The following is a 26262-nucleotide window of genomic DNA, read 5'->3' as shown; positions in this document are numbered from 1 at the left end:
ACTGTGACCCGGTTCGGCCCCCCCTGAGAAAAAGAAGAAGAAGAACCTACACCACAGTCCACACAGACTCCTCTACATGATGTGGGGAGGATCAACTTATAGAGTTATATCTGGACTCTTCTTAGAGCTCGGTCATACTCATAACTCAACCAGCCGATACTTCTTCTTCTTTTTCCCCATGTGGACCCGATAGAACCCATTTCTCAACTCATAATATACTACGCGGGCCCAAAAGGTTTCGAGTTGACGACACACACAAAAAGTGTTAGACACGTCCAGAGGCGGCTGCTGGGAATCGAAGAAAAAAACTTCCAACCCCCAACCAAACAGCAGAGGAATAAATAGAAAATGCCAGTAAGAGCCATAAATTCATTTGGAATATCACCGTGAAACCAACCAGGAACACCCCGAAAATAAAATAAAAAATACAAAACTTGCTTAGTCCACCCCCACTAAACTTTTTTTCTTTTTCTTTTTTACCTATCCCAAATTTGAATGCTATACTTCTTCGCAGCCCACACCTTCGAGTTTTGTGTCAAGGCACGTCCTCTATATCATCCACGACATATTTTTCTTTCTACCTTCCTTTTTCAGAGTTTGATCATATCGGAAAAAGAGAGAGAAGATTTTTTGACGAAATTTATTCGACGACAGGACCCAAAAGAGTATCGGCCAGACGTCTTATTATACTGACGTGTTAAAAGTTTCAACAGACATCTTCTGCTGAACGCGGTCCGTATGGTCTGCTGGCCCGATGTTGTGTCTGCGCAGCACCCCGTGAAACAACGTGAAAAGCACCCAAGAGATTTTGAGTAGGACATGCCTGGGGGATATAAAGTCTACACATTCGAATGATGGATGAGAATGGGCCGTTTGTCGCTTTTTCAGATATCTTTTTCAAATATTTTTCTTCCTCCCATAGTTTCACGCAATGTACCGTCAGAGATTTCCAATATCATTTCACGGGGATGCACACACGACACTGTGTGGCATTGTCAGTCATCATTCCGCCCCCGACTAACTTTAGACGCCAAAAGAAAAAACAAAAGGAAAACCCGAAAACCTGTCACGCGTGTGTGGGTTGGGTTCCTGCAGGATTGTCATCTGCGCTGTGCAGTCCAAGCCACAAAAGAGAATGGATCGAGTCGGACTGGTACACTGCTGTGGTCGTTTTGATTGCCCATATACGTCGTCGTCCACAATCTCCAGCGTGAATCGCTCAGTCACGGCCATCAGAACAGACTGTGACACAACCGCAAGTGCGTGATGTCGTCGCGACTATTGTTATCTCCAAAACAGCGTTCTCAAAGTTTTGTACATATTCACACACAAGTGAGACAGGGGAGGAAAAGTATGTTTTTTTTCTTCCTGGAATACATTAATGAATATATAAAAACGGCCGGCGCGAAATTCAAAAAAAGAAACAACGGTCTGTCGCTTTTTCGCCGATGTGTCAAAACACGTTCATCCATCACATGATTGATCCGATCAATATAACAATCGAATAATACATAAATATAGACACAATAGACTACATGTCTGGACGTCAAATCCTGTTTTTTTTTTTGGAGCCAAGTTTTGTCACGAATTGTCCAATCTCCGAGCGGAGGCCCATAAAAATACGGAAACGGCCGGGGGAGACGCGCGGATGCAATTGGCCTTTCTCTCTCGTTCCATCATGTTTTTTCACGACGATAAAATACAACAACAACGACCCGGAGCTTACATATATGTTTGGTTCATTGCTTTTTAAGGAACAATAGAGCAGAAGAATAATCTCCGAATGAATATACAATAAATAAAGATTCGCTCGTGACAATCTGTTGACTCGGAGCATCGCCAGTTCAAAGAAATTTTACAAAAAATGAAATGAAAAAAAAATAAAAGAGCCTGCGCATTGGCAATGACGCGGCGATAAGAAACAAGTCTGCACATTATAGAAACGACATGGTTCATGGGTCTCTTTCTCTTATTGTATAGTTGATGTTGTTGTTTCCTATCTTTTTCTCCTTCATCTTCTCCTTCCTATTTTTTGTTGTGCCCCTCTCAATGGAATGAAATGTGCCATCAGCATGCGCACCCACTGTACACGCCAGAACAAACTATTGAATCGGGACAGAACAAAAGATTCTATTCTTGTGTGTGTCTGTGTCTGTGTCAGGAGACTCTCTCTCCTTGTGTAGTCCACGCTGTTGGTTACATGTTACATGCGCCATCTGAACAAAAGACTTTTTTTTTTTTTTCTTTCGGGCTTCACTTGGAACCCATTCCAACAGGGCCAGACGGACTTGGTGGTTTTGTTGCTGGCCACCATTTCCAAAAGAGCTCCTTGCAAAGCATCTGCATATACCAGTACCAGTCTTGTTTTGTCCATGAATCATTCCTTCTCTCTCTCTCTTGTTCGATTCACGAATGATTAGGCATCTTGTAAATAATAAGGTAATATATAAATATAAACTCTCTCTCCACCCAGCAGACATGTACTTTGTGTAGACGAACATGTTTTTCTATATAAGAACGCGACTGCACCTAGATTAGAATAACGACATGTGCACTTCTTTGCATGTGTACGCCAGCCACTACTCTCCATGCAAGTAGATGTCTTGCTGCGAACCGCTTAGCCATTTTTTAAAAAAAGAAAAAGAAACAAACTCGTCGGTGAAGTAACGCGCCCAAACAAGAAGAAGAAGAAGAAGAAGAAGAACGCGCCAGTCGGGACAGACTTGACCCGATGTAATCAATAATCAACAAGGATGTCTTTGACCCTTTAAAGCAGTCGCCAGTTGTTTTGTTTGACTTCTTCTTTTTTTTTTCCGGGGGAGGCTTGAACAAGAGTTGGTGTATATAATCAACATGAGAGAAGAAAAAAAAGAAAATGTATTTTTCTTTTTCCCAGTTATTACACGATCCGTCTGCGCGGCTTGCGGGGCCGCAAACGCCGCCGCAATTGAAGTCGGGAAACAGCCACTTGGCCCGTTCTTTGGGTGCCAAGACGAAAATCGACTGTATAAGAAATAGGAGGCAAAGGGGTTTCCATATCCAGTTGGTTGTATAACTGGCGGTTTTGACGGGTGTTGAACACAACCACTCAAGATCTCCTCAAGAAGAAGAAGAAAAAGGCAGCAGCCCAAACGGCTCCTTCTCTCCCCTACCCACCCAGCACCATCTCAATTTTTTTGACGTGGTGTGAGGACTCGGGCGACGAGGGCGCGTAGAACGGCCGGGCGCTACATGCGCGCACACAACAGCCGTCTTACATCACAGTCCTATTCATCTCTCGTCAAGTGGCCGCCCGTCGAGATAGGGCCAAGCCAACGACAGATAGAGAGAGAGAAATATTACAAGAGAGGTGGTGCCTTCACCAGGCAAAGATTAAAACAAAGAATTTGAAAACTAGAGCGCGCGCAAAATCTCGCAGTGGCGATAAAACATTTTTTTTCGCATTTCTGTGAGTGACAGGCAAAGTATTACGCAAGTAGAGAATTTATCCTCTTTTTCCTGCTTAAAGCCTGGACTCGCATTCTCGCATGGCAGCAGCTTATGTAATCAGAGAGTGGTATCCCCCCCCCTTTTTTTTCTTCTTATTCTGATGCCATTATACATCATCAAATAGAAGAAGAAGAAGGAGGAGGAGGAGGACTTGGTATAAAAAGAAATGGAACCGCCACGACGCGCTAAAAGCTTCCGATGTATTACGGAGGAGCTATACAGCATTCCACCCTTTTTTCTTCTCTGTCGACTTATATAGGCTCCGGCTCATTGGCTGGACTCCTGGGCTCACTTGTATATAACATACTGCAGTTATAAGCCTTTTAAAAGCACTCTTTACTTTATTAGTTCCTTCTTTTCTTTTTTTCTCCCCTTATTTTTTTCTTTTTTAACGATTGGAATCTCTCACATTTGACCTCTCTCCGGTCAAAAAGCAGTTGTACACACTCACGCAACAACAACAACAACCACAATGACCAAATATAAAGCTGAGGGTACATGTGTATATATCCAACGATGCTGATGGATGTCTTTATATCGTTTGGACCTCTTTTGTGTGTGTCAAGACTTTTTTTTTTTTTTGAAATTGTCTTCTTCTCCGACCACTGCTGCGGCTGTATAGGCACAGCAGACGGCCGGCTATATAGTAAGGGGTTGGCATTTGTATAACCCCACGAGTCTCCCATCAGTGTACGAACAATGCCAACGAAGAAGAAGAAGAAGAAGACGAAAAAATAACGAAAAGAAAAGAAGAATCCTTATAGAGCAGACAACAGATCAGATCCACTCGGAAATGTTGGTGTGTTGAACAAACAAACATAAGTAACAGGCCGGGATCCATTAATCCAAAGAGGCCGGACCCACGATGGTTATTATTACAATAAGGAAAGAAAATGGAGAGGAAGGGGGGGTTCTCGGGTTCTCTATAGAAAACTGTTGGCCAGCGAAGAAGATGGCACAAGAGAGTCACGAACGAAACCAATAAAAGGGGCATAAAATAGAGGGGAAATGTGTGTCGATTGCTATCTATCTTATAGCCACCATCTTCTATAATACAGCACATAACTGTATAAATACTGCACGTCTAATATTGTGGAGCTGGTCCACGACCGTGGTGAAAGTGAGAGTCGAAAAAGGCCCAGGCAGCAGAGAGAATAAAGCACAAGCAAACGAAAAGAAGGAGAAGAAGGAGGAGGATGAGGCTACTTTACGACTTTTGATTTAGACACTAAAGCGCGGGCCCTATAGATACGAATGCCCTTGCATTTATTTACACATTCATTTATGTATATTTTATAGATGCCAACGCTTCAAAGTCAACAACAAGGAACGACGAGATGTATGGATACATGATTGCCCAGTCTACAGCTAGCCCTCCCCCCCTTCTCCTCATCCGAACCAAGCCACAAACATAAATATAAATAATATCATGATCTCTCTGGGGAAAGAAAAAAAGCGGAACACAAACGAAGGAGTGGCTGGCGAGATTCGGATCAAACCTGAAATTTTTCTTTCTTTCTTTCATCATTCTGCCCTGTCTGCGCTGGGCTCCTTATATTTTTTTCCACAAAGGCTTTCACCAGAGAGTCGAATAAAAAAATGAAAAGAAAACGAAAGTCGATATTTGCATAGATATCGAGACGCAGTGCTATCATCAGACACACTTACAAGAGGGCAGAAGAAGAAGAAGAAGAAGAGTCTGAACGCGTGAGTCACAAAAACTGTGGCTAACCACGGCCCAGCAGCGCGTCTATCTTGATTTTGTTGCCGGCCGTCGTTACACGATCATGTGTTAGTCTTCTCGAATATTTGACGCAGGGCTCTACATATTTCGTTTAGCATCTGGCAGCATCTTTTGTGTTCACGCTTAAAAAATCCCGCTCGACGTAGCGCCTCCCCCAACTTATAGGTAGTACAAAGTTGATCTCCTTTCTTTCCCCCCGTGAGTCCCGAAAAAAGCAAAAGAAAAAATCTCTTCTTCTTCTTCTTCTTTTTGTTGTTGCCGTGTTTATTTTTTCTTCTTTTCTCTTAAATAGATGCGACCCGTGAAAAGATGTTTTGATGTGCAATGGCCATATAAAGAAGAAGAAAAAAAGCGGCTGCTGCTTCTGCCGCCGCCACGTCTCCGCTGTCCAGACGGACGTTTCGGTGATGGGGTAGAGAAAACAAAAAACAAAATATCAAAATTATGCGCATAATTTTTCGTTCCTTTTTCAAAATAAAATAAAAAAAAACCCCGGCCAACAACCTGCGCCAATATGTAACTGTTTTCTGACTTGTCTGCCACGATGAATTATCACAGAACCTCGGGCCACATTACAACGATGACAAAAAGGCGAGTGGATTTTTCTGTCTCTGCTCGAGCTGGACGCAGCAGTTGACTGTTCGTGTTAACTTGAGCTAATGAGCGATAAGGATCGCGATCGCTGCGCTACCTCTTCTCCATCCATCCATCACACATCCAACGGCAAACGAGCGTGACTGGCTTTTGATGGCAGACAGTTTGCGCCGCAGTGGCGACTCACGTCCAGGAGAAAAAAAAATAAAATAAAAGATTCGACATTGTTGGCGCAAGAATTCTTAGAAAAAAAAGATACAAGCGAGTTGAATCGTTCCTACGATAGGATAGGAATTGCGTTTGAAGGAGCATCAGCAAGACGCTTTTGCCATATCTCGACAAGAATCATATTGATGAGTTTTTTTTTTCTTTTTTCTTTCTCTTTTTTCAACTTTTTCATCGGCTGGCGCGTCTGCTGGAGTCGGCCGACCACCTTTGGTGGTCCACGGATGTTCCCCAAATCTCTTCTTGTATATAGTCGACCGCACTCACGGCCGCCGTCCCCCCAGCGAACAGCTGGGTGTCGGAGCTATTAGCATTTTTGGACTCGTCACGTCTAGTCGCTATTCGATGCAGACGAGAGTAGAGAAGTAGAGAGTAGAGAAAAAGTAACAACATTTGGCTGTCCCTTTTTCTCCTCTTTCTCTTGTTGTTGCCTCACTCCCGTAATGCCAACAATCGGCGAGCGCATCTAAATGTCTCGGGCATCAGCAGTGCCACTACCTGGTCTAAATAGCCTGTCGACCTATTGACATGTGTGCAACTGCTGAATGAACAAGGAATGCCATTACACGGGCGATTGTGTCGAGGCACCTTCGACGCACACAATAGAATCTCTTCAAATAATATTGGCCGTGGTTATTTATCACTGGCAACAACAGCAAAAACGCTGCACATTTCCACGGCCAGGCTCTCTGCAAAGGGAAAAGAAGATTCTCGGTAATCCTCCGCCTGCAGCTAATCGAGCGCCCAAATCCCAAAAGAAAAAACCGACCCAGCGCGTATTACCCCCTTTCCGTAAAAAGAATAAGCTAACGGCCAGCGAATAGCAGCAGCAGCAGCAGCATCAGAAGAAGACGAAGCTTTTTGGCTCGTTGCTCAAGACTATCTTCCAAGTCTGTGGGGATGAAAAATCGAGTCGGAGAGAAAATAAATAAATAAAAAAAAAAAAAAATGGGCACACACAGACGGGACGCGGAAGGGACCGCAGTCAACAGCAAACCAAAGAAGAAAAAAAAAGTCAGTGACGGAGCTTTGTCTTTCAGTTACGCAACGTATATAGATTAGAAGCTCTAATGTAAAAAGTAAAGGTTTTTACCAAGAACATCATCATCATACATCATCCCACAACATTCGGAACCGTTTTTTTTTTCCCCTTTATTTCCATAAAAGAAGCTGGTCCCGAAACAGCAGACGAACTAGTTCTGCTGCTCGGGAGTCAGCGCGATTACCCGAAATCGTTAAATAAAATGTCGATAAAATGCACATCAAGTTGGCGATGTAAACAACACACATTGTATGTTACTACATTTACTACACACACACAAGTGTGTCTAAAAATGTCCTTTTTTAAAAGATATTTTCTCGTTTTCTCTTTTTCAAGAAAAAAATGTCAACGTGTCGAGAGAATCAAAAGAGAACACCTATAGAAAAGAAAAGTCAGAGAAAAATAAGACACGTCGGTCGCGTTGTTGGCTGTCGAATGGTGTTGGTGGTGGTGGTGGTGGGGAGAGCGACAGCCATTCCAGCGGATTAAGCTCGTATTGAAAAGAAGAACTGGCGCGGCCGCTCGAGCGAAGGCGAGCACGCGTGAAAAATCCAGTTGGGAAAGTTTTTCCCATTTGGGATCGGGTTGGAAATGTTCAAAGATGAAGGAAGGAGGGGGAACCGGTTCGTCTATATGGGGTATATATGTATATGTGGTGGCGTGGTCAATGTGTCCACCTGCAGCGTCGGTTCTCATACCAACAGACAAGGCGCATAGCCAGCGTGTTTGTGGTCTGCACACGGGAGACGCGTCACATTTTTTTAAAAAAGACGCCGCCGTTCCCGGCCGACCCCAAAGAGGTTTTTACCTGACACGGTATATACATTGTGTGTGCGGTGCCAACCATTTACCGTGTGTGTGTTGTGCAGGAGAGAAAAGCTCGCAATAATAGGCATGCATCACATGTTTGCTGCTGCTGCTATAAAAAGACTCCAAAGTGGACGCCAGCAGCAGCAGCAGTAGCGCGATGCGGGGGGAGAGAAAAATAAAACCAGTGTCGACTACGGAATGTGTCCGTCCTCTCATCTCTTTTTTACACGTGTCACACGTTCTCCCGTATTTATTTATTTATTGAATGTCCAACGGGATAGAGAGAGAGAAATGAAAAGCGGACTAGACGCACGTAAGTTGAGAAATTGATGGCGCAACTAATTCAGAAATTTAAAAATAAATTTCCAAATGTTAATCATTCAAAAACCTGACACACACCAAATAAAAATATTAGACGTTTTATAGCGCTGCATATGGAGTGATGGTGATGATGATAAAATGTCCGCATTTCTCTCTCTCTCCCGTTTGATTCATTATGTTACGAGCTATATTAGAAAGTCTCGGAGACCAACCGCGAAGATCTTTTTATTTCCCATCTTTTAACGACCTTAAAGGTGGGAAATCCCTTCCGGAGGTGAGGTCCTTTTTATTTTTTTTTATTTCGATTTGATACTCTTAGGCCCACCCCATAAATGTTTTGAATACGCAAAGGGGGTTTGATCCACGACATTATGATGATGTGCTAGCTCGTCTTTTTTTTTTTTTTTGATTTCATTGAAACAAATTTTGGTGTTATTTCATCCCACATGGTTTATCTGCTTAGAGAATAATAAATAGGATACAAGGACACGATGGGATGCAATAAAAAAAAACGGCATCGACAAAGATTCCCCAAAACAGCGACAAACGACGGGCCCAGACCGCCGCGCGTGCAACACGATAAGCAGGTGCCAGTGACGGGGCGAAGGTCACTGGAACGAACCATTACGATTGAAATGGACCGAATCGGACCGACCGGACACCCACATACAATCCCAGATAATAAAAAGTCGTAAAAAAAAAATCCCAACAAGTATTGGGTTTAAAGGGAAATGCCATAAGTACCGCCGACGGTCTCCCCGCAAGAGGAAACTAAATAAAATTTTAAAAAGAAGAAGAAGATGGCGTCAAAAGCGAATGCAACTCACCAGAATCAAGATCAAAAGCAGCGACATCATCCTGAGAGCGTTGCTGGTGTCGGCCGAGTAGAACTTGTTGAGCCACAATTTCGGTCGGGCAGTCGGCGGTAGCAGCGGTGACGTCATATTTCTCACGAAAAAAAATGTTTCTTCAACAGCCACCGACAATGATGACGACGGTCAAGTCGAGATAGACGCTGCTATTTATAAGCGACGCAATAGTTTCCAGCAGCTAGTTGCCACACACACACAGACACAATCAGAATAATACCACAAGAGACACCACCCCTTTTTATGAGATTCTCCAGCAAGGAATTCCAGCGGAGGACTACACCCTTTTCTTCTATTCTTTTTGTTTCGTTCAACAAATTCAGAAGGTGCCTGGACAACAGTTCCTTTGGGGACTCGTTGAAATTCTTCTGTAAGTTGGTCTCTTACGAGGAGAACCTCTTGTTCAACAGATGAAAACGCCGGTCAAACGTGCCAGGCCGGCAACAAACACACCGGCACACACGAAAAAGAAAAATGTTCAAAAGTTTCAAAGTGATGGAAACACGATCCCAGCAGCGTCCGACGACGTCTATAGGAGGAAAACGAAGCGGTTCGGTCGGTTAGGTTTTGGCGGGTCCAAACGATTTAGATCCTGGCCTTCATCATAAACAAATAGACACACACATAGTGAAGAAGAAGAAGAAGCCGGGCTTCCTATATAAGACACTAACTGTCCGAAAGACTAAAAAAAAAAGTCTGGCACGCTCTTTCATTCTCTCATCCTCGCTCATTCTTCTTCCGAAGAAAAAGAAGAAGAAGAAGCTAAACAAGTTAAAGGTACATAAGGGGGTTTTCTCTCTCTCTCCTAACCAGCCGCCACAACGATCATCTATACATACACACAGAACCCTTGAAAGCTGATGGTCCGCTTTGAAGGGGGAGGAAATGACGGATCGTTACCCCATCAAACTGATAAGGGAGCAAACGGAAAATAAAAATAAAAATAAAAAGAGAGAGCAGATCAATTCATCCCGATGGCTCCTCTCTTTACATGCACATCGCCCTGTATTTATATCTTTAAGCTTTCGTTCGTTCGTTCGGTTATAATCCCGATGAAAACCACAAGTGTGTGGATGGTCAAACTTCCCCCCGGGGTCAATACATCAGATTGTTTTGATTCCCAACCTCGTTCGCTCCATCTTGTTTGTCCGTTCATATCGTTTGAACGATTATTATTTCTGCTTTTCCCAACAAAACCCCCAAAACCCCAAAAACAAAAAAAATAAAAAAATAAACACGTCGTCCAGATCCTCAATTTCCTTGTTCTTCTTTTTGATGAACGGGTCCGTCCGTGAAAGTTTTTTGTTTTGGTGGGCAATGCCCGTGGCCCACTTTATTCCGATTGTTTCTATATCGCCGCCCTCTAGTCTTTTCAATTCTGGCTCGATTGATAGGCCTATCACGACGAGGTGGCAAGGTGAACGAGTGATGAGGATGGACACACACACCAAAAAAAAAAGGGTTTTCCTCCTCCTATGTGTTTAAGACTTAAAAAACCCCCCTGAAAAAATCGAGTCGAACTATTTATGACGGCGATGGGGAGGCCCTCGGAGCGGATGATAACCCACAACCCACTAGCTAGACATAACGATTATTTCCCCCAAAAAGACAAAACACGAACACACACCCAGAAAACCAAGAAAAAAAAAATAAGTTCCTCTTCTTCTTCTTAGCTCTGGGCCACCACCAGCCCACCACCACACACGGGCCCCTAATAGAAGTCAATGAGGGGATGTTATAGCGGCCGTATAACACACGCAATAGCGCAGGATAGGGCGACAGCACAGGATAGCGATACACACACACACACACACCGTGGGATGGAGCAAGTGACGGGCGTGTTAGCTAGTGACAGCACAAATAAGAGGGAATGGGGTCTCTATCTTTTTCTCGTTTCTTCTTTCTTTCTCTTTTCTCCGTTTTCTTGACACTTGTACTAAACGAAGGCATTTTCGACACCAAGACAAAGGCAGAGAGAGAGAGAGAGTATCGTGCATGCCAAGAGACAGAATACTCTTAAGCGACTTAAATAAATGTCTTTAAAATCAAATCCTTTGACTTTGAAAAGAGGAAAAGAAAGAAGAAAAATACCCAAGAGAACATGGAAAGTGAGAAGTTAAATCAACAAGCTCTCCCCGGCCATCCGAGTCCGTCGCGGTGGTAATGGAACGACTCATTCCGTGGCCATTTTGATTTTATTTTACCCCAACAGATAAAGAAGAAAAAATAAATAACTTCCCCATTCGTTTTTTCTTTCTCTTTTTCTCTCACCTCATCTCTCTGATGGCTTTTCGAGGTGTAACTCAACTACAAGATATAAAAAAAGAAAAAAAAAACCACCCAATGCCAACATGTGTGTGGGTCTAGCTCTCCAGAGGGTATAGGTATATATCTGCCGGTAGCGGGCGGGAGTTATATAGCCTCTTCGTGTGTGATGATGATTACAGCGGCAACAGCAGTTTTTACCCTAACAGTCTAACCCCACCTTGGCATTCTTCTTCTTCAAACAAAACAAAACAAAAAACACAAATGACTGTCACCCACGCTCTTAGCCGAACCTCAAAGGGTCAAGGTGGGATGGACGAAAAAGAGTCACACCTAAACTTTCGTGGGTTTTTTCTCAAAAGTTTTAAAATTCTCAAAGTCGATGACTTAATCCCAAAGATTTAATTTTTAAAAAATATTCGACTGTGTCGACGGACGGAACTGAGTCTGGTAGGGAATGAGACGAGCGTGAAAAAACGTAGCGGCGTGAGAACAGATGAACTATAACGTCCACAAACATATATATTTCCTTCCTTTTACTTTTGCTGTGCAACCCTCCACCCAAGCCCTGACCGAATCGCTGGAGTTGTTGACAGCTGTGTGACTGTGATGTGGTATGAAGAACGAGCCGGGCTCGTCCACCAGCACCGAGGCGAGAGATAGATATCTCTTTTGCTTTCGTTTGTCAGTGGCGGGTAACACACATGAATCGCCGAGTAATACACAGCAGCAGCAGCAGCAGCAGCGGAGGAAAGAGAGAGAGAGAGAGGGAAAAGAGGCCAAGACCGAGCGAACCGAGAATGAAAAAGTGAGCTAGACATGCCAGCGTGTCAGTTGCGATTTTTCTTCACTTGACAAAACAATTCCAATTATTTTGCCAACATTTTTCTACTTCAGATAAAATCAATTCATATTTTTTTCAATGTAACTCGCAGTATCTCGATGACCAAAAATAGAAAAAAACAATTTGTTGTGTTTTTTGTTACCACGGAAGGCTTTTAGAGGCGATCGATATCCACGACGACGACGACGATGGAAAAACCGAAAACAAGATGAAAGATAAAAAAGGAAAAAACCGGCGAGAAAAGAATGTACGAAAGTCACACCACAGCGAAGAGTATTACTACTTAAGACGGGGGTCGATTACGATCTGTTCACACAGCAGCTAGAGGGCTACCAGAAAAACCAAAATCTCTAAAATGGGGGAAAAAACAAAACACAGACGAAAGGAAGAGAAGCAACTCTTGACACGACACGAGCCGGTGTCACACTGACTGCCAGCCGGGCATCGGCACGCTCTTATCCCTCCCTATATAGCGGATCGGAGCGGAGTGAGAGTGCCCTTCGGTTAGTGTGCATAGGGAGAGAGAGAGAGACACACAGTCTTCTTGTTTGGCTTGTATCTGGAAAGAATGGATGGCACTGCCGGCAGAGCACAACAACAGCACACGGGAGCAAAAAGAGGCGGAGGAATCAAGAAGAGCTAAAAGTTGCCGACCGCGAGGGAAAAGCGCACACACACACACACAGACGAACGCACGCAAACGCCGCGCTGCAACTGAAATGAAAGAAACTTGGGCCCGGCCAAAAGTCCAACCCGAAAAGGCGACGGTGGCGCGTTGGGCGGCGGCGACGGCGGCTCACGCATTTTCAATCTTTTATTTTTCTGATTCCGGCATTTTTGTTGTTTCACACTTGTGGCTTAATCAGATGCGCTATAATATCTAAAGCTGATGGCATCATTCACGGAGCGTCAAAGTGTTTAAATCGGCAATCGAGAAAAGACTTGATCAAAGTCGAAACACTTGGAAGAAGGTCCGGTCGGTCGGCGATGACGCGATCCGGAGTCCCCCCCCCCCCCAAACTCCGGATGAGAAGTGGATGAAAAAGAAGAAATTCGAAACGGAAAGAAGCCGTGTGTCGCCTCGTTTCCATCGCTATCTTTTTGAGAGAAGAAAAAGAAAAAAGAATGTTCGATAGATTTGATTTCCGCGTGTGTGTTTGTAAGGCGAGGAATCTCTTGGTAACTTGTTTGTTTGTCTGCTGCTGCTCCGGGCTTCAATGAGAGTGAAAGAAATATTGAAAAGCCACTAGAAAACGAACGAAGAGAGAGAGAAAGAAACAACAACAAACTCAACAGCAGCAGCAAAGAAAGAATCTCTGGAGAGCTGTTTACTTCCGTAACGTTTTGGGGTCCGTACAGCGCACGCACGCACGAGAGAGAGAATTTGGGTATGTTTTGGAGCGTCTGCGATCGGATAGGACCGTCGACGAGTATAACTATACGGTAGTGTTTCATGGCGTTTGTGTCAGATCAAATGATTCATAAATCATTTCCGAAAGAGAAAAAGAGCATCATCCTCTCCCTAAAATGGAGAATGAGTTACATCATTTCTCTCCAACCCCCCCCCCCCCCCTCACCATTTGGCCTCTGATTCGCTAGGTTTTTCTTCATTGTGTCAACTTATTCAAATAAGGTCCGTGGGCTCATTTTTCATCCGATTTCTCCCATTTTCTTTCATCACTCAAAAAATAAAAAGAAGAAACACACGTACGGAAAGGTTGACGTGTGTATATAGCCCTACTGGCCGGCCGGCCGGTGTAGCAGCCGGCCAAGTTCCAAGTTTCAGTTTGACGCACATACCAAATAGGCGAAATACTAAAGCCAGCGTATCCGAATAAATTCCTGTCTTCAAGCCGCGGTATATGGCCGTAATAGAAGAGTTATAAATGTGGGTGCGACAAAAATTGATTGGAACATCAAAAGGAAATAATACCATAAGCTTGGCATCACTATGCAAACTAAAGAAAGAGAGAAAAGAGAAAAACGCCATTAAGGAAGAAGCCCCAAGAAATATTCAACGATTCGCATTTTAGCTTTTAGGATTCCACTCTTGCGTCATTCTTGGTTCCTGCATGACGTGTTTTCTCTTCCCCCTTTTTTTTTTGTTCTTTTCCATCGAAAGAACCAAAAGGGATAAACAAAAGAACAAAAGAAAACAACAAAAAACAGTTCCCGAAACAGACATGCAAGTCGGAATCAAATGAGGAATTCGTCACTGGTAGTCGCTTTAGCTGAGCGATGGTGGTGGTGGGTATTGGCGGCATTGCGTGATGTCGCCCAACACATTCACCATCACTCACTGCGGAAATCCGTTGGTCGATAAAGAAAAAAAAAATAGAAGAAGAAGAAAAATTTCAATTCTTTTTTGGGAAGTTTTTCTTGTTAAGTGAAGGGACGACTAATCCGCCGCGGTTGATAAAAAAACAAAACGGGGGACCGTCAGTCCCGGCGACAGGAAAAATAAATAAAAATAACCGAAAATACACACATGTACTATACTGGGGGGGTGTATATATATAATATGCATATATGTATGTCGGAGGAGGAGGATGAAGTCACCATAAACGCCGTCACGTTTCTATTTTTTTTTCCCGTCGAATAAAGACGACGGTGATTCACGTGGTGTGGTCGGAGTATTTCGCCAACGGGGGGGACGAGATCGGGACGTGCGGAGTTTGATGCAGACATCGAACCAAATAAGGCAGACGAGATAGTGTGGAGTGGGGGGGCAACAGCCAAGTAATAATAACACAATGCCCAAAAATTCAAACATTTCTATAAGGAGTGTCTTCCCCAATTGACTTTCAAAAGGTTATCAATAAGAATTCAAAAGTAGACAAATTCCCATGTAGACGCCAATGCAAAATTTTTTGGCGGACGTCTCTCCCCAATCCCCCCCACACACAAACACAAATCACGGGGTATAGACATGGGCGGGCATACATCATCTCCCGACGACATTGTGTAACCGGCACTGACAGCCCAGCTAAAACTGGAACACGAAATCGATTCTTTACTTTTCTTCTCCCTTTTTCTTTTCTTTTTATTTTTCCCCTTCAAAAACTTTTTATTTTTAAAAATTTTCCCAAACCGGCCGCCGACAGACACTCGCCGAGAGAGGGTCCTTCCAAATCCCGACATTTTTGAAGCTCCCCAATATTTATCGACGCATTTATTTATTTATTTATTTACAATGTAAACCTACTAGCTGCTCTCTCTTCTTTAGCTTTTTCCACTTTGACGGGCGACTCGACGACAAGATACCACAAGCGCCACAGCCAAAGAAACGAACAAAAATAAAAATTTTAAAAAATTAATAATAAAAATAATATTTCCCCCCAAAAAAACCAGTTCTCCAGTTCCGTTTCGTTGGGATAACACACGACAAGAAATTATAAAAGGCGGGAGTTAAAAAAAAAAAAGGTAACGAAAATAAAAAGAAAGGCTCGGTGGTTTTTCAACGGAAAAAGAATTGGATAACTAGGAAAAATGTCCGACTTTTCATTTCACGTGGAATGCCGAAAACAAATGGAAACTGACGAGGTTGAAACGACGCAGTGTGTGCGATCTCATGGGCGATAAATAAGAAAATGGCCGAGAAACACGGCGGATACAAATCGAAAATCATCAATATTGTTTGGGTTACTTTATTATGATTTTCTTGTCGGGAATCAAAAATGTAAATAAAATCGTTACCAAGAGAAAATAAACAACAAACAAGAGGAACAATTTATTCCACAAGGTCGGGGGACACAACTGACCATGAGCTTTTGTTGTTATTTCTCTTTCTCTCTCTCTCTCTCTTTCAACTAAAAAGTTGAAATTGTCGCCGGTCAATTTCAGAGAGTCTGCGTGTTGTGTTATCGTCCCGCGCTCGTTACCAGAAGATCCCGTTTCTCTCTTTCATTCTGAAGGTCTGACATACACACACACACACACACAACCACAACGGATATTATTCACGACGGTATCATCTTACATCACGCAAGAGAAAAGGAATCGGGAGAAAAAAAAATATACACCCAAGAGGGAGGCCCAGCAAAAGAGAAAAGGGGAGAAAAAGAGGTTCATCATTCGACTCGATGGAATAAAAAAGTTTTGGGGTTAAATTTCTTTCGACCCGATGATTTATTCCTGATTGAATGAGAGCTCCCCCCATAGATGAAGCAATCAATTACTACGAGGACCAATTTTCGTTTGGGGAAAATTACGTTCGTGATCTCGGTTGATTGCTTTGAGCAATTTAGAAAGCGGAAGGTTAAATCTAAATGTTGTTGTTGCACAAAAGTTTGTTTAGACATTAAGTCACGTCAAGAAATAAAGGTTTTGAATGCGCGTAATTATCTCTCCAATGTGAAAATGAGACCCGACAAAGACGGAAATAGCGCAGCGCACACGATCCTTCAAAACGAAAACGACTGGCATTTTTGGATTTTTATGGCCTTTGATGGTCGCACAATCTAGCGGGCATCCGGCGAACTGACTATATAGCGCTCCGCCAAAAAAAAAATCCGAGTTTAAGTGGCGTCAGACAGTCGGTGAAATGTCACGCTAGGACGTTATGATCTCTTTTGTCACAGCTACAAAGAAAAAAAAAAGAAAAAAATCCCGAAATGAATGGGACAGGAGCCACACACAAAGAGTGCAGACCCTCCTTCTCGTGCCATAATCTTGTTTATTATTATTGCCGCGGTGGCCAGCCTCCGCGAAATGACTGCTCCATAATAACTCGATGGGCGGCCAAATCCGTGTGTCCTTACTGCCAGATCGACCACGGACGACGACGACCAGGAATTCAAAAATGTTAAAAAAAAAAAAAAAAGGATCCAGAAGGAAAAGAGAAAATGAAATAGAATAAAACGAGATAACATTTGCCCACATACCATGAGACGGCGCTAAATAGCGCAGCTGTCTCGTTTCGACCGCGTCGAGGATTTGCGATCCGCACAATTTGGGTTTCTTCATTCTCGACCCACCAAAGAGAAAAAGAAAAATAGCAACTTGCCAAGAATAGTTTCGACTTTATTATCTCTCTGTCTCCCTTTGAACCGTTTCACAAGAGTCGCTGCTGCCTCTTGGCTCGAGCTATTCTATTGAATGGACAAATTAAATTGCGTTTCCCCGCGTGCCGCATTCACGCATTATCCCTTATTAGAGGTGAAATCGTAAGCGATACCAAATCTGGCATTGTCCCGCTTTTTTTTATGGGTTGTTTCCCCCCCCCCCCCCCCAAAAAAAAAAAAAATTGATATCCAATTAATTTCCATCCCGATTCCGGCGTGCTCTATAAAAGGTGTGGCTCCAGATATGAGAGAGACCCCTCTGCAGCGATAACCCTCGCCCCAGTTGTCTTCGGTTAGTCTAAAAAAGACTAACAAAGCATTCATTCTATAGTCCGGATAGAATATAATAAGTCAAGAGAAAAGTGAGGGGGAATCAAAAAAATCTGTCCGTCCGTCCGAATTACACAATAAGATCGTGTGAAATCAAAAGAGACGAAGCGAGAGGGGACGCGCTGGCTGATCATTGAAATGAGGATGCCCCGTTTGTGTCTGGCGGTCTCCCACCTCTGACCCTCCACCACCCTGGAAAGATCAGATCACGCCCAATTTACCAGGCATACAAGAAAATACAAAAAAGAAAAGGAGGCCGCGCATGGACAAATATATAGGTCTCTAGGTAAACTGGAGGGCTATACTCGATGAATTCTGACGTGAGCTTTTTCCCAAAAGCTAACAATGCGAGTTACATTAGTATTTATGTAGAGCGAGGGTCAAAAAAGAAGAAGTGCAGAATGCGTGGGGCGTTTCAACACTCTCAAGCCAATAGACAGCTGCTCCTGTCTTTTTTTTTTTTTTTTGTTAAACTGCTGAGGGTCGCATACCCCACAAATAAGATCGCGTGTACATATATAAAAGTCTGTGCCCAGTTGAGATTAGACTGACTTTCGCTCCCTCCTGCGCTCATCTCTTTTAGACCTCCCCCCCACCACTCCATATATTGTTCAATCCAACAGGCTATACTCTGCCGTTTCAATTACACGGGGACCGAGTGTTGTTCACCCTACGCCATTTTCGCCATCTATTTATAGACAAAATACTTTTCTCCGCCAGTGAAAGAGAGAGAGAAAGTCTTTACTGTTTTTACGATCCAACTAGAGAGAGGGGGTTGACATTCGCCTGCATTTATGTCCAATAGCGAGTGATTAACCCCTTTTTTTATTTGATTTTATTTGTATCTTCCTTTTTATTTTATTTTTTTCTTGAGCTTTTTAAACTTTTACGGACTGGGCCAGGACATCTGCCATAACAAACATTGTGAGCGGTATAAGGCTGGCTCTTTTTTCTTTTGGCGCCCATTCAAAAAAAGCAGATTGGACGGAATTTCTCCAATCTCTCTCTCTCTCGTTTCTTTTATGGCTTTAGTATATGCGGGGGTATATTCTTTCACATACAAATACTCGAAATATCTGTATCTGTATACCAAGCACACAGCCTATATAGAGTGTACAAGACGCACTGAAAATATACAGCGAGATGCTGTATACGGCCAGGCTCACACCGCCGGCCCATTTCAATGAACCAGTGACCTGGATTTCTATATTTTCCGCCATAAAAAAGAGTTGGATGATAACAAACTATACAACAACACACAGCAGCCATTTCGACATTGGCCAGATATTTCTCTAGTGCGGATGCTCAGTCGGCTGCAATCCGTATGTAGGGGATATACATAGCAAATATTGTGGCGCGATGACGAGTTATATGGGTCTCCGTACATTGGTATACAGGAGGTCGCATTTTATGTCAATATTTGGATCGCTAAAAGCTGCAGCATTGCGCCACTAAAGAAAACGGATTATAACGTTTCCTTCGTCATCGTTTGTGTTTGTATATACAGACAAACTCGACTCCGGTAACGCAAAAAAAAAACAAATTCGAGGCGACTTGGACCGATGCCGCCGCTATGGCACAGTCCGGTGAGTCATTGATGACTATATTAAAGTATGTACGGTAAATATGCTCGATTCGGTTGAAAGTGCGCAGTTGGGTTTGTGTAGAAAAAGAAGAAAAAGGGAGTAAATGAATCCATAGGCTTTCCTACCTTGCACGTTCCAGCGACGCAGACTCGGGTAGGGTCATTAGGACGGCACAGGGTCCCGTCAATGACCGTTTTGTTGAGCAGGGCATAGAAGCGGAAAGTCAACGCCCGGCAGTTCAGCTCGCAGGGATTCTCACCTAGATATTTGAAATCAAATTTTAGTGGACACTTTGTTTGAGAGATACAAATAGATTACAGATATTCAATTCATGGAACAGCCGACCTAAAAAGTCGACTGGGTTCAATGGGCTGCGGGTTTTTTTAATGGCGGGCTAACTGTCGGATTGAATGAAAAGGCCATTGAAATAGCTCGGATCTTGTACGGCCTTTTCTATCAATTTAGAAGAACCCGAAAGAATTACAATAAAAAATGAGAAAACTGGAACAAGAATGTGGATGAGGGGTCGAGAATTATGAAATGGGCGCGTCGATCACGAAGTGGCCATTCAATACTTGGAACAGCCGTTAGATGGCTCGACCAGTCAAACGTGACTTGAGCGTGAAAATTTCAAAAAAAAAACAAAGCCAGTAATTCAATTTCTTTCCTGATTGTTTTTTTTAGGGGGTTTGTTATGTCTGAGTGCAAGTAGTACGTGTAGCGAATAAAACGACTCGGCTTTCATCACATCGTTGCGATGCTGAGATGGCGAAAGGAGGTAAAAGAAACACCGCAGAAAAAACAAAAGATAGATGAGAAAGATCCGTGACCGGCCGCGGGCAGCAGCAGTGGCCCTGGGTGTATCTCCAATGCGATATAGAGAACCTGTCAGTGAATGTTGTTGGCAAAAACGGAAGACTTCATCAACGGCTTTTAATTACTTGTTTTGGCTCTAACAACCCGCCCATAATACGAATCGAGCCACCAAACGAGATTGTTGCATTCGTTATTCATCGCCATTAAGGGACCATCAATCCAAGTCATCGCTTGGAACTGGTGCAATGTTACGTAAATAAGGAAGGCGACGACATGTACGCAAAATAACTGCAGTAATAGTCTTATACGTACCATCCCAGTAGGCTTCCCATAAGTAATAGCGTCCCATGAACTGCTTGCCGTTGTAGGATTCGCATTGAGCTTGACGAAAATCGGGAGATCCAGCTGGACATTCCTGAAAAGATGAAACAGAAAGGAAAAAAAGAGTTAGAAATCAGAGAGTTGAGACATTTCTTTTCGGCTACATAGCAGCTGTCAGTTGCCAACCAAACTGTCATCGCTTTACGCTATTATTTCAGTTTGCATTTTGATGGAAACATTTAAATTCCATCACAGTCAGCAGCTTCATCAAGAAATGGAAAAAAGGACGACGTCTGTGACTAATCTCCGGCTGTCGATCAGCAAAACAACAACAACAACCAAAAATGCTGTTTTTTATTATTACGGGCGTTATTCTCTTTTTTCTCTTTTTATTTTTATAAGTTGCGTTACCACCTCCCCTCCATTACAACGCGTTTTCACATTCGAAATGGAAAACACAAACACACAACAAATATGAAATACCAGACGGTCCTGCGGGACGTTACCACACGTCACCTGCATGGACATGGTGTACACACACACACACACACACACACACACAAAGCCGATGACGTGATGACGTGGCGAGTTTGTTTTGTCGCACCCGCATGACTCGACTCCCGAAGCCAATTTCGTTGACTGCCTATAGTTATGACCACAAGAACAAACTCAATTGTCAACACACACACAGACCCCCTTTTTTAAGTCAAGCCATTTGATCAAAAACAAAACAGGAACGGTTGGGTTGACAAGACAGCACCAACAGCCTCATTGGTATACATATATCTCAAATCTACTGATTGTACGAATCCGTGAGCATCTTATTACCAACAATTTCGTCTGGAAGCTTAGACGAACCAGAGAGAGAGTAAAATAAAAACGACCACATTCTATAATTGCTGAAATGAGAAACGGGGGTTTTTTCATACCACTATGGTGAGATCGTGTGTCACTGGAAATGTAAAACTATAACCCTTTCCACTGATGGTTTATATGGTTAGAGGTTTGCTGCACTCAGTTCTGATGGATTGAAGCCAAAACAAAATGACATTTAACACAAACAATCGTAACAATAAAGTTGCTGTGGTGAGGTTGCACGCCGCTATTACCGCCAAAAAAGAAAAAACTACAAGACAGCAGACGATGTTTTTCAAATTTCGACCAAACTCAACTTTTGTTAACAATCGATATGCAATCGCCTGAATCGATACAATTAACGCCGCAAAATAACAAATTCTGACTGAATCTACTAGATCTAGATGGAATTAAAAAACTTTTAAATAACAAGGAAAAGATGAAAAAAAAATTTAAAATTTAGAAACCATTTTTTAAAGACCAGCAAAAATTTCATTCAAGTATGTGAACTGCTACAATAACTTGACGTGAATATACTAACAATAAAAAAATAGAAACTGCCCATAAAATTCTTTTTTAAAAATAAGTTACGAGGACGCACGAAAGAATTCGTGACAGACCCTGTCTCGTAAACTCGACCGTCTTCATTGTTCACAAGAGTGGCAATGTGGCATCGTCGTCTACTTTTCAAAGATTTCGGAACACGAAAAATATTCGAACGCGTTTCGTGATACTTTACCGTGAAAACCGCCGAAATTTACGTAAAAAAACCCTTAATACAAGAAAAATGGCCTTGTAAATCATTGGGTGTCTGGGGTAACGCAACCTATTCGGGCGAGTGCTTTCATTGACTCAATTCATTGCATAATATACACGTTTATATTTGTTCTGTGGGTCGTGAATAAACCGACACTCGGGTGTGAATGCGTTTTGCCCCCGCATGTGAAACGACCGATGGGCACGTGAAAGAAAACGACCATTGAACAAAGATTGAACGCATAATAAAATAATAGCCGCAAGAAAGAAAAACACATAGCTATATAACCACGCGACTATACATTAATGGAATAACCGAGTAGTACATAACTATAAAGATATGGCTGGCTTCATTTGGTTTGTCCTGAAATTCAAGTGCGGGAAAGTCAAACCCTCTTTATAATAGTAGACCTCTGCACGTCGTCGGCGACATTGAAAATTTGATATCCCACCCGTTGCACGAAACTGTCAGACCAGTATGGAAATATGGGAGGGGACTTCATCATTTTTGGGGGGGTTTTATTCACTGATATTCAGATTTTATTTTTCTAATTTTTGTTCATTTTCCTGTCACCCAACGCAACCGGTGGGGATCCCACCAAAACCAAAAATGAACGGCAGCTCATATTTCACGATTATTCCTTTAGTCACATTAGCTTACTCTTCGCTGCGCCCCCTCATGTGTCTCTCGTTCCCTTTCAGTCTGGCTTTTTTGTTTTTCTGACTTTTACAGAATAAAACCTTAAGGGGTACCTGTTTATTTTTTGGTCGAATCAAATATTTGTTTTTGACGGCGTCACGCTAAATCCCTACCCTCCAACGACAATATCCACCTGACTGTCTCACATGAAAGCAATGCCCAGGCAGGAAACCGATATACAGCTAGACAGACGGACGGACGGGTCCAGCCTCAAATCCCCCCCCCCCCCCCCTCCAGAAAAACATCAAACACGCGATTGCTGGTCGATTCCAGCACGACAAAACGATGCGTGGGGTTATTTAAGTTCAACAGCAGTAACATTTTCCGTCCATTTTCTTTCACAATCCCGCCGATGTCGAGAGTTTAACTATCGATCGACCATGTCTGAGTAAAAACAAAAAAAGGCTCACTGACCTGAGTGTTGCACATGTGATAGCGCTTGTAGAGACCGACGCATCCCGTTGTTGCCCGGCTGCTGCTGTTGCCGCCGATGGCCGTCGCCGTATCGAGCGCGTTCAAGTTGTTGAGGTCGTCGCCGCTGTCGCTCGCCTTGCGCCGATTCCTCAACGGCGATCCAGTTGCGGACCGCCTGTTCAAAAGAAAATAACAAGAAATAAAATAAAGGTGCCAACATCAAATAAGGGCATCAGTGATTTTTACGACCTGTCCTTTTTTTTTTTACCCCAGTGTAACTCTAGACCGTCCCGTATTGTACTTGACGACCGTTCATAAATAAAAGAATAACCTCCCCAGTAAAAAAAAAAAGGAAAATCTGGACCCCGGCCCAACCGATTTGTGTATACACGTCGGTGCGATCCATTTTTACGAGCAACATCAATGCGCGCGCCCCTCCATTCTTTTTTTCCCTATGAAAACTCGTTGATTTGATACAAACCCGACCAGCTGGAGCCCATTTTTACGTAACTCTATGGCTGTGCTGTAGGGAAAAAGGGGGGAAAAAAATTCACAGTCCATCGTACACGGTACACAAGGCTCTATATAAATTCGGTGGTGGTTATATACTGGTTAGTTCTGTATACATACACATTTTTCTTGTACACCAATGTCTAAACTCTATTGTTGTTGCCGTGTATATAATACAAGGCCTCTGGCTGCCGGGTTTCCCTTCCAAACTGTTTCAATAGATTCAAAAATGTGTGTACACATTTGGGTTGTTGAAAAAAGACAAGAGGAGGCGGCGGAAATTTCTTTTTTCGGACTGTTGCTGCTGTCGCCCAACTCAAAAGAAAACTGGAAAAGAAAAAATCCTCACTTTCCCTCATCGGTCTGATCTCGTTTCTTGTGCAGTGACAATCGGACGACATCTCTCAGACACACTGTTAGTCTATTGAATAAATAAAAGGACCAGCGGCCGAGGACACCATACAGACTTTCTCAGATCCTCCGACAACGTCTCGGACGACAATAGCGAAAAAGAAACTTGTTTCTCTTCTGAGTTTTTAAAACCCAAACATGTAAGATTCTATTTGGCACACAACGCATCGACAGAGGTTGTTTTTGCCCGTGTGCTGTCCTCTCCGGTGGTTATATTGCGACAATGCTACAGCCAAAGAATCTACAAGAAAGAAAGACAGACAAACAGCCCCCCACCCAAAAAATGTCCTTTCTCTCTAAGCCGCCCAAGAGATAAAAGATCTTTTACATCACCCAAAAAACTTTTTGTTTCCCAACGTCGCATTTTTTTGGGGGTTGCTCTCTTATGGTGCTGATGCCGGCCTTCGATTTGTCATCGATTTGGTTACGCCTACATTCGATGTGTGCAGTGTATATATGGCGGACTATACGTGCAGTTCAGCTTCAAAAGAACGTCGTCGACGACGACTCGAGCGGATTTCCCAAATTTTTATCGAGCGACTCTTATCAGCTGGGGCTGGCAAAAAGAGCAGCTCCTCTTTCACCTACCGATGTGTACGTGTATTCTAACGGAGAAATGGGCATAGACTCAAAGAGGAGAGAGAGAAAAAAGGTTTCGTGTTTCAACATTTCACCAGACGGGGCCACGATCCTAATCTTCATCTGCACGCCAATGTCTCAAAAAGAACCCCCCGCTCATTCCCCCCTATGGCCCTTTTTTGTAACATTTTTTTTTGGTTTTCTCCTTTATATTACGTTCCAGTCGAGATAAAATAAAAAATAAACCAAACGGGCAGTGGGCCATGTATAAGAGAACGACGGTTGAATGTGCACAGTTTTGTCAGCAAACCAGGTGATTGGTCCTGAGCGTGAGGCTTTTTGGGGAAAGAAGAATCATTCCCGATAAGGTCCGACGGATGAGCGCAGAGTTATACCATAAAGAACTATAGACGGTCGAATCGCATCAGAGCAGTGGAATGACGTCTTCCATCATCTCCGTTTTGGAACTCGAACTTGCTGGGATTCTTCTATAGACACGGCACGCTACTCGGCGATTCATTCCGGATCAGCCCTCTGACTCATCTTCTTCTCTCGTAGTTTGAATTCTTTAGCTTCTTTTATGTCTTATTTGAATATTTACTCGCCACTGTTGGCTCATTCTTTTGACACCTCAGAGTTTCGCGAATTCCACAGCCCCGGTCAAACACATTTTCTCTCTCCCATAGCAAAAGCGAAAACAGGCTGGGCTCTGGCCCAAGTGATGAATCACGCGTCTAATAATAATAAGTTTCACGAGAACACAAACGAAAGTGTCGCGGCCGGCACCGTGCGGAATTTGTGTGTGTAGATAATAATAAAAGACGGCCGGCGCGCGTTTATTATTATGGGCTCCGTCTTTTTCTTCTTTCTTTTTTTGAAATTCTGGCGCGGCCCAAAAGTGTGTGGAACACGAAAGCGATTGTTGAACGATGCTGTAATAATAAAGAGGCTAAATGAGAAAGAATAATAAAAAAAATAAGAAAAAATTTGATTCGCTCCGTCATCGTTCATAACCATTAAAAGTGTAGACGAAGCGAATACTATATGGACGAGGTGTTGTCGACGGGCCGTGCGTGCCAGACGCAATTCAGAACGGCGCGGCTGCTGGCAGCGTCCAGCCAGCAGCGTCAGACGATTTCGTGATCAACAACAAACAACTCGCGGGTGGGGGGTTCGTTCAACTTGATCCAGAAAAAAAACATTCGAAAATGGCGCTCTATACTTGGCCATTAGTTCTTTTTCCAAGTCGTTTAAACAAGGTCATTTTGTTGAGTCAATTGGTGTTTTTTCTTTGAAACCGGGCGAGCTGGGCATGTATTCTATCTCGACGGGCGTTCAAACAAGAGATGCTCGACACGGTCAAACACTTTTCCCCCCAACTGTAGAGAACTGATGACGCGTCGGACCCTTCATTCAACCTCCTCTTTCTCTTTCTTATTCTTCGAGAAATCTAAATTATGAACCGTGTTACAAGAGATGCTAACTGCTCCTTGTGTCTAGTGCTGAAGTCAGCAAAAGAGTCGACACCCTTCAAGTGCTCAAGTGGACTGGACCCCCCTACCATTCTTCTTCGTGGCCATCAAATGGAACAAAAAGGAAATCAAAGAATAGAAGACAAGACACACGGAGATTTGTCCCCACAAAATTACGTGAAAGTTTTAGGGATAATACCACCCCGATTTAGAATTTCTTTCCGCTTGATTATTCCGCCTGGTTAT

At 43.2% G+C, this 26262-nt stretch overlaps 1 protein-coding gene across 4 annotated transcripts in view; it reads right to left on the bottom strand.

Annotated features, from left to right (window-relative positions):
- LOC124340634 (thrombospondin type-1 domain-containing protein 4-like) overlaps nt 1-26262 on the bottom strand; it is a 64886-nt gene that overhangs the window by 18771 nt on the left and 19853 nt on the right. Inside the window, exons 4-6 of one of the 4 annotated variants that reach the window (XM_046793216.1) lie at nt 23045-23219; nt 20311-20413; nt 19308-19441 (exon numbers count right to left, since the gene is read on the bottom strand). In XM_046793216.1, coding sequence (XP_046649172.1) covers nt 19308-19441; nt 20311-20413; nt 23045-23219 — 412 coding nt within the window. Of the gene's footprint in view, nt 1-9052; nt 9692-12345; nt 12906-19307; nt 19442-20310; nt 20414-21248; nt 21425-23044; nt 23220-26262 lie in introns of those variants that run through there. The other 3 variants (XM_046793218.1, XM_046793219.1, XM_046793220.1) reach the window with 3 other exon arrangements.

Source organism: Daphnia pulicaria, chromosome 5, assembly GCF_021234035.1.
Source record: "Daphnia pulicaria isolate SC F1-1A chromosome 5, SC_F0-13Bv2, whole genome shotgun sequence".
Classification (NCBI taxonomy): domain Eukaryota; kingdom Metazoa; phylum Arthropoda; class Branchiopoda; order Diplostraca; family Daphniidae; genus Daphnia; species Daphnia pulicaria.
Note: the sequence above shows the minus strand (reverse complement) of the source record. Positions and strands in the feature narration are given on the sequence as shown.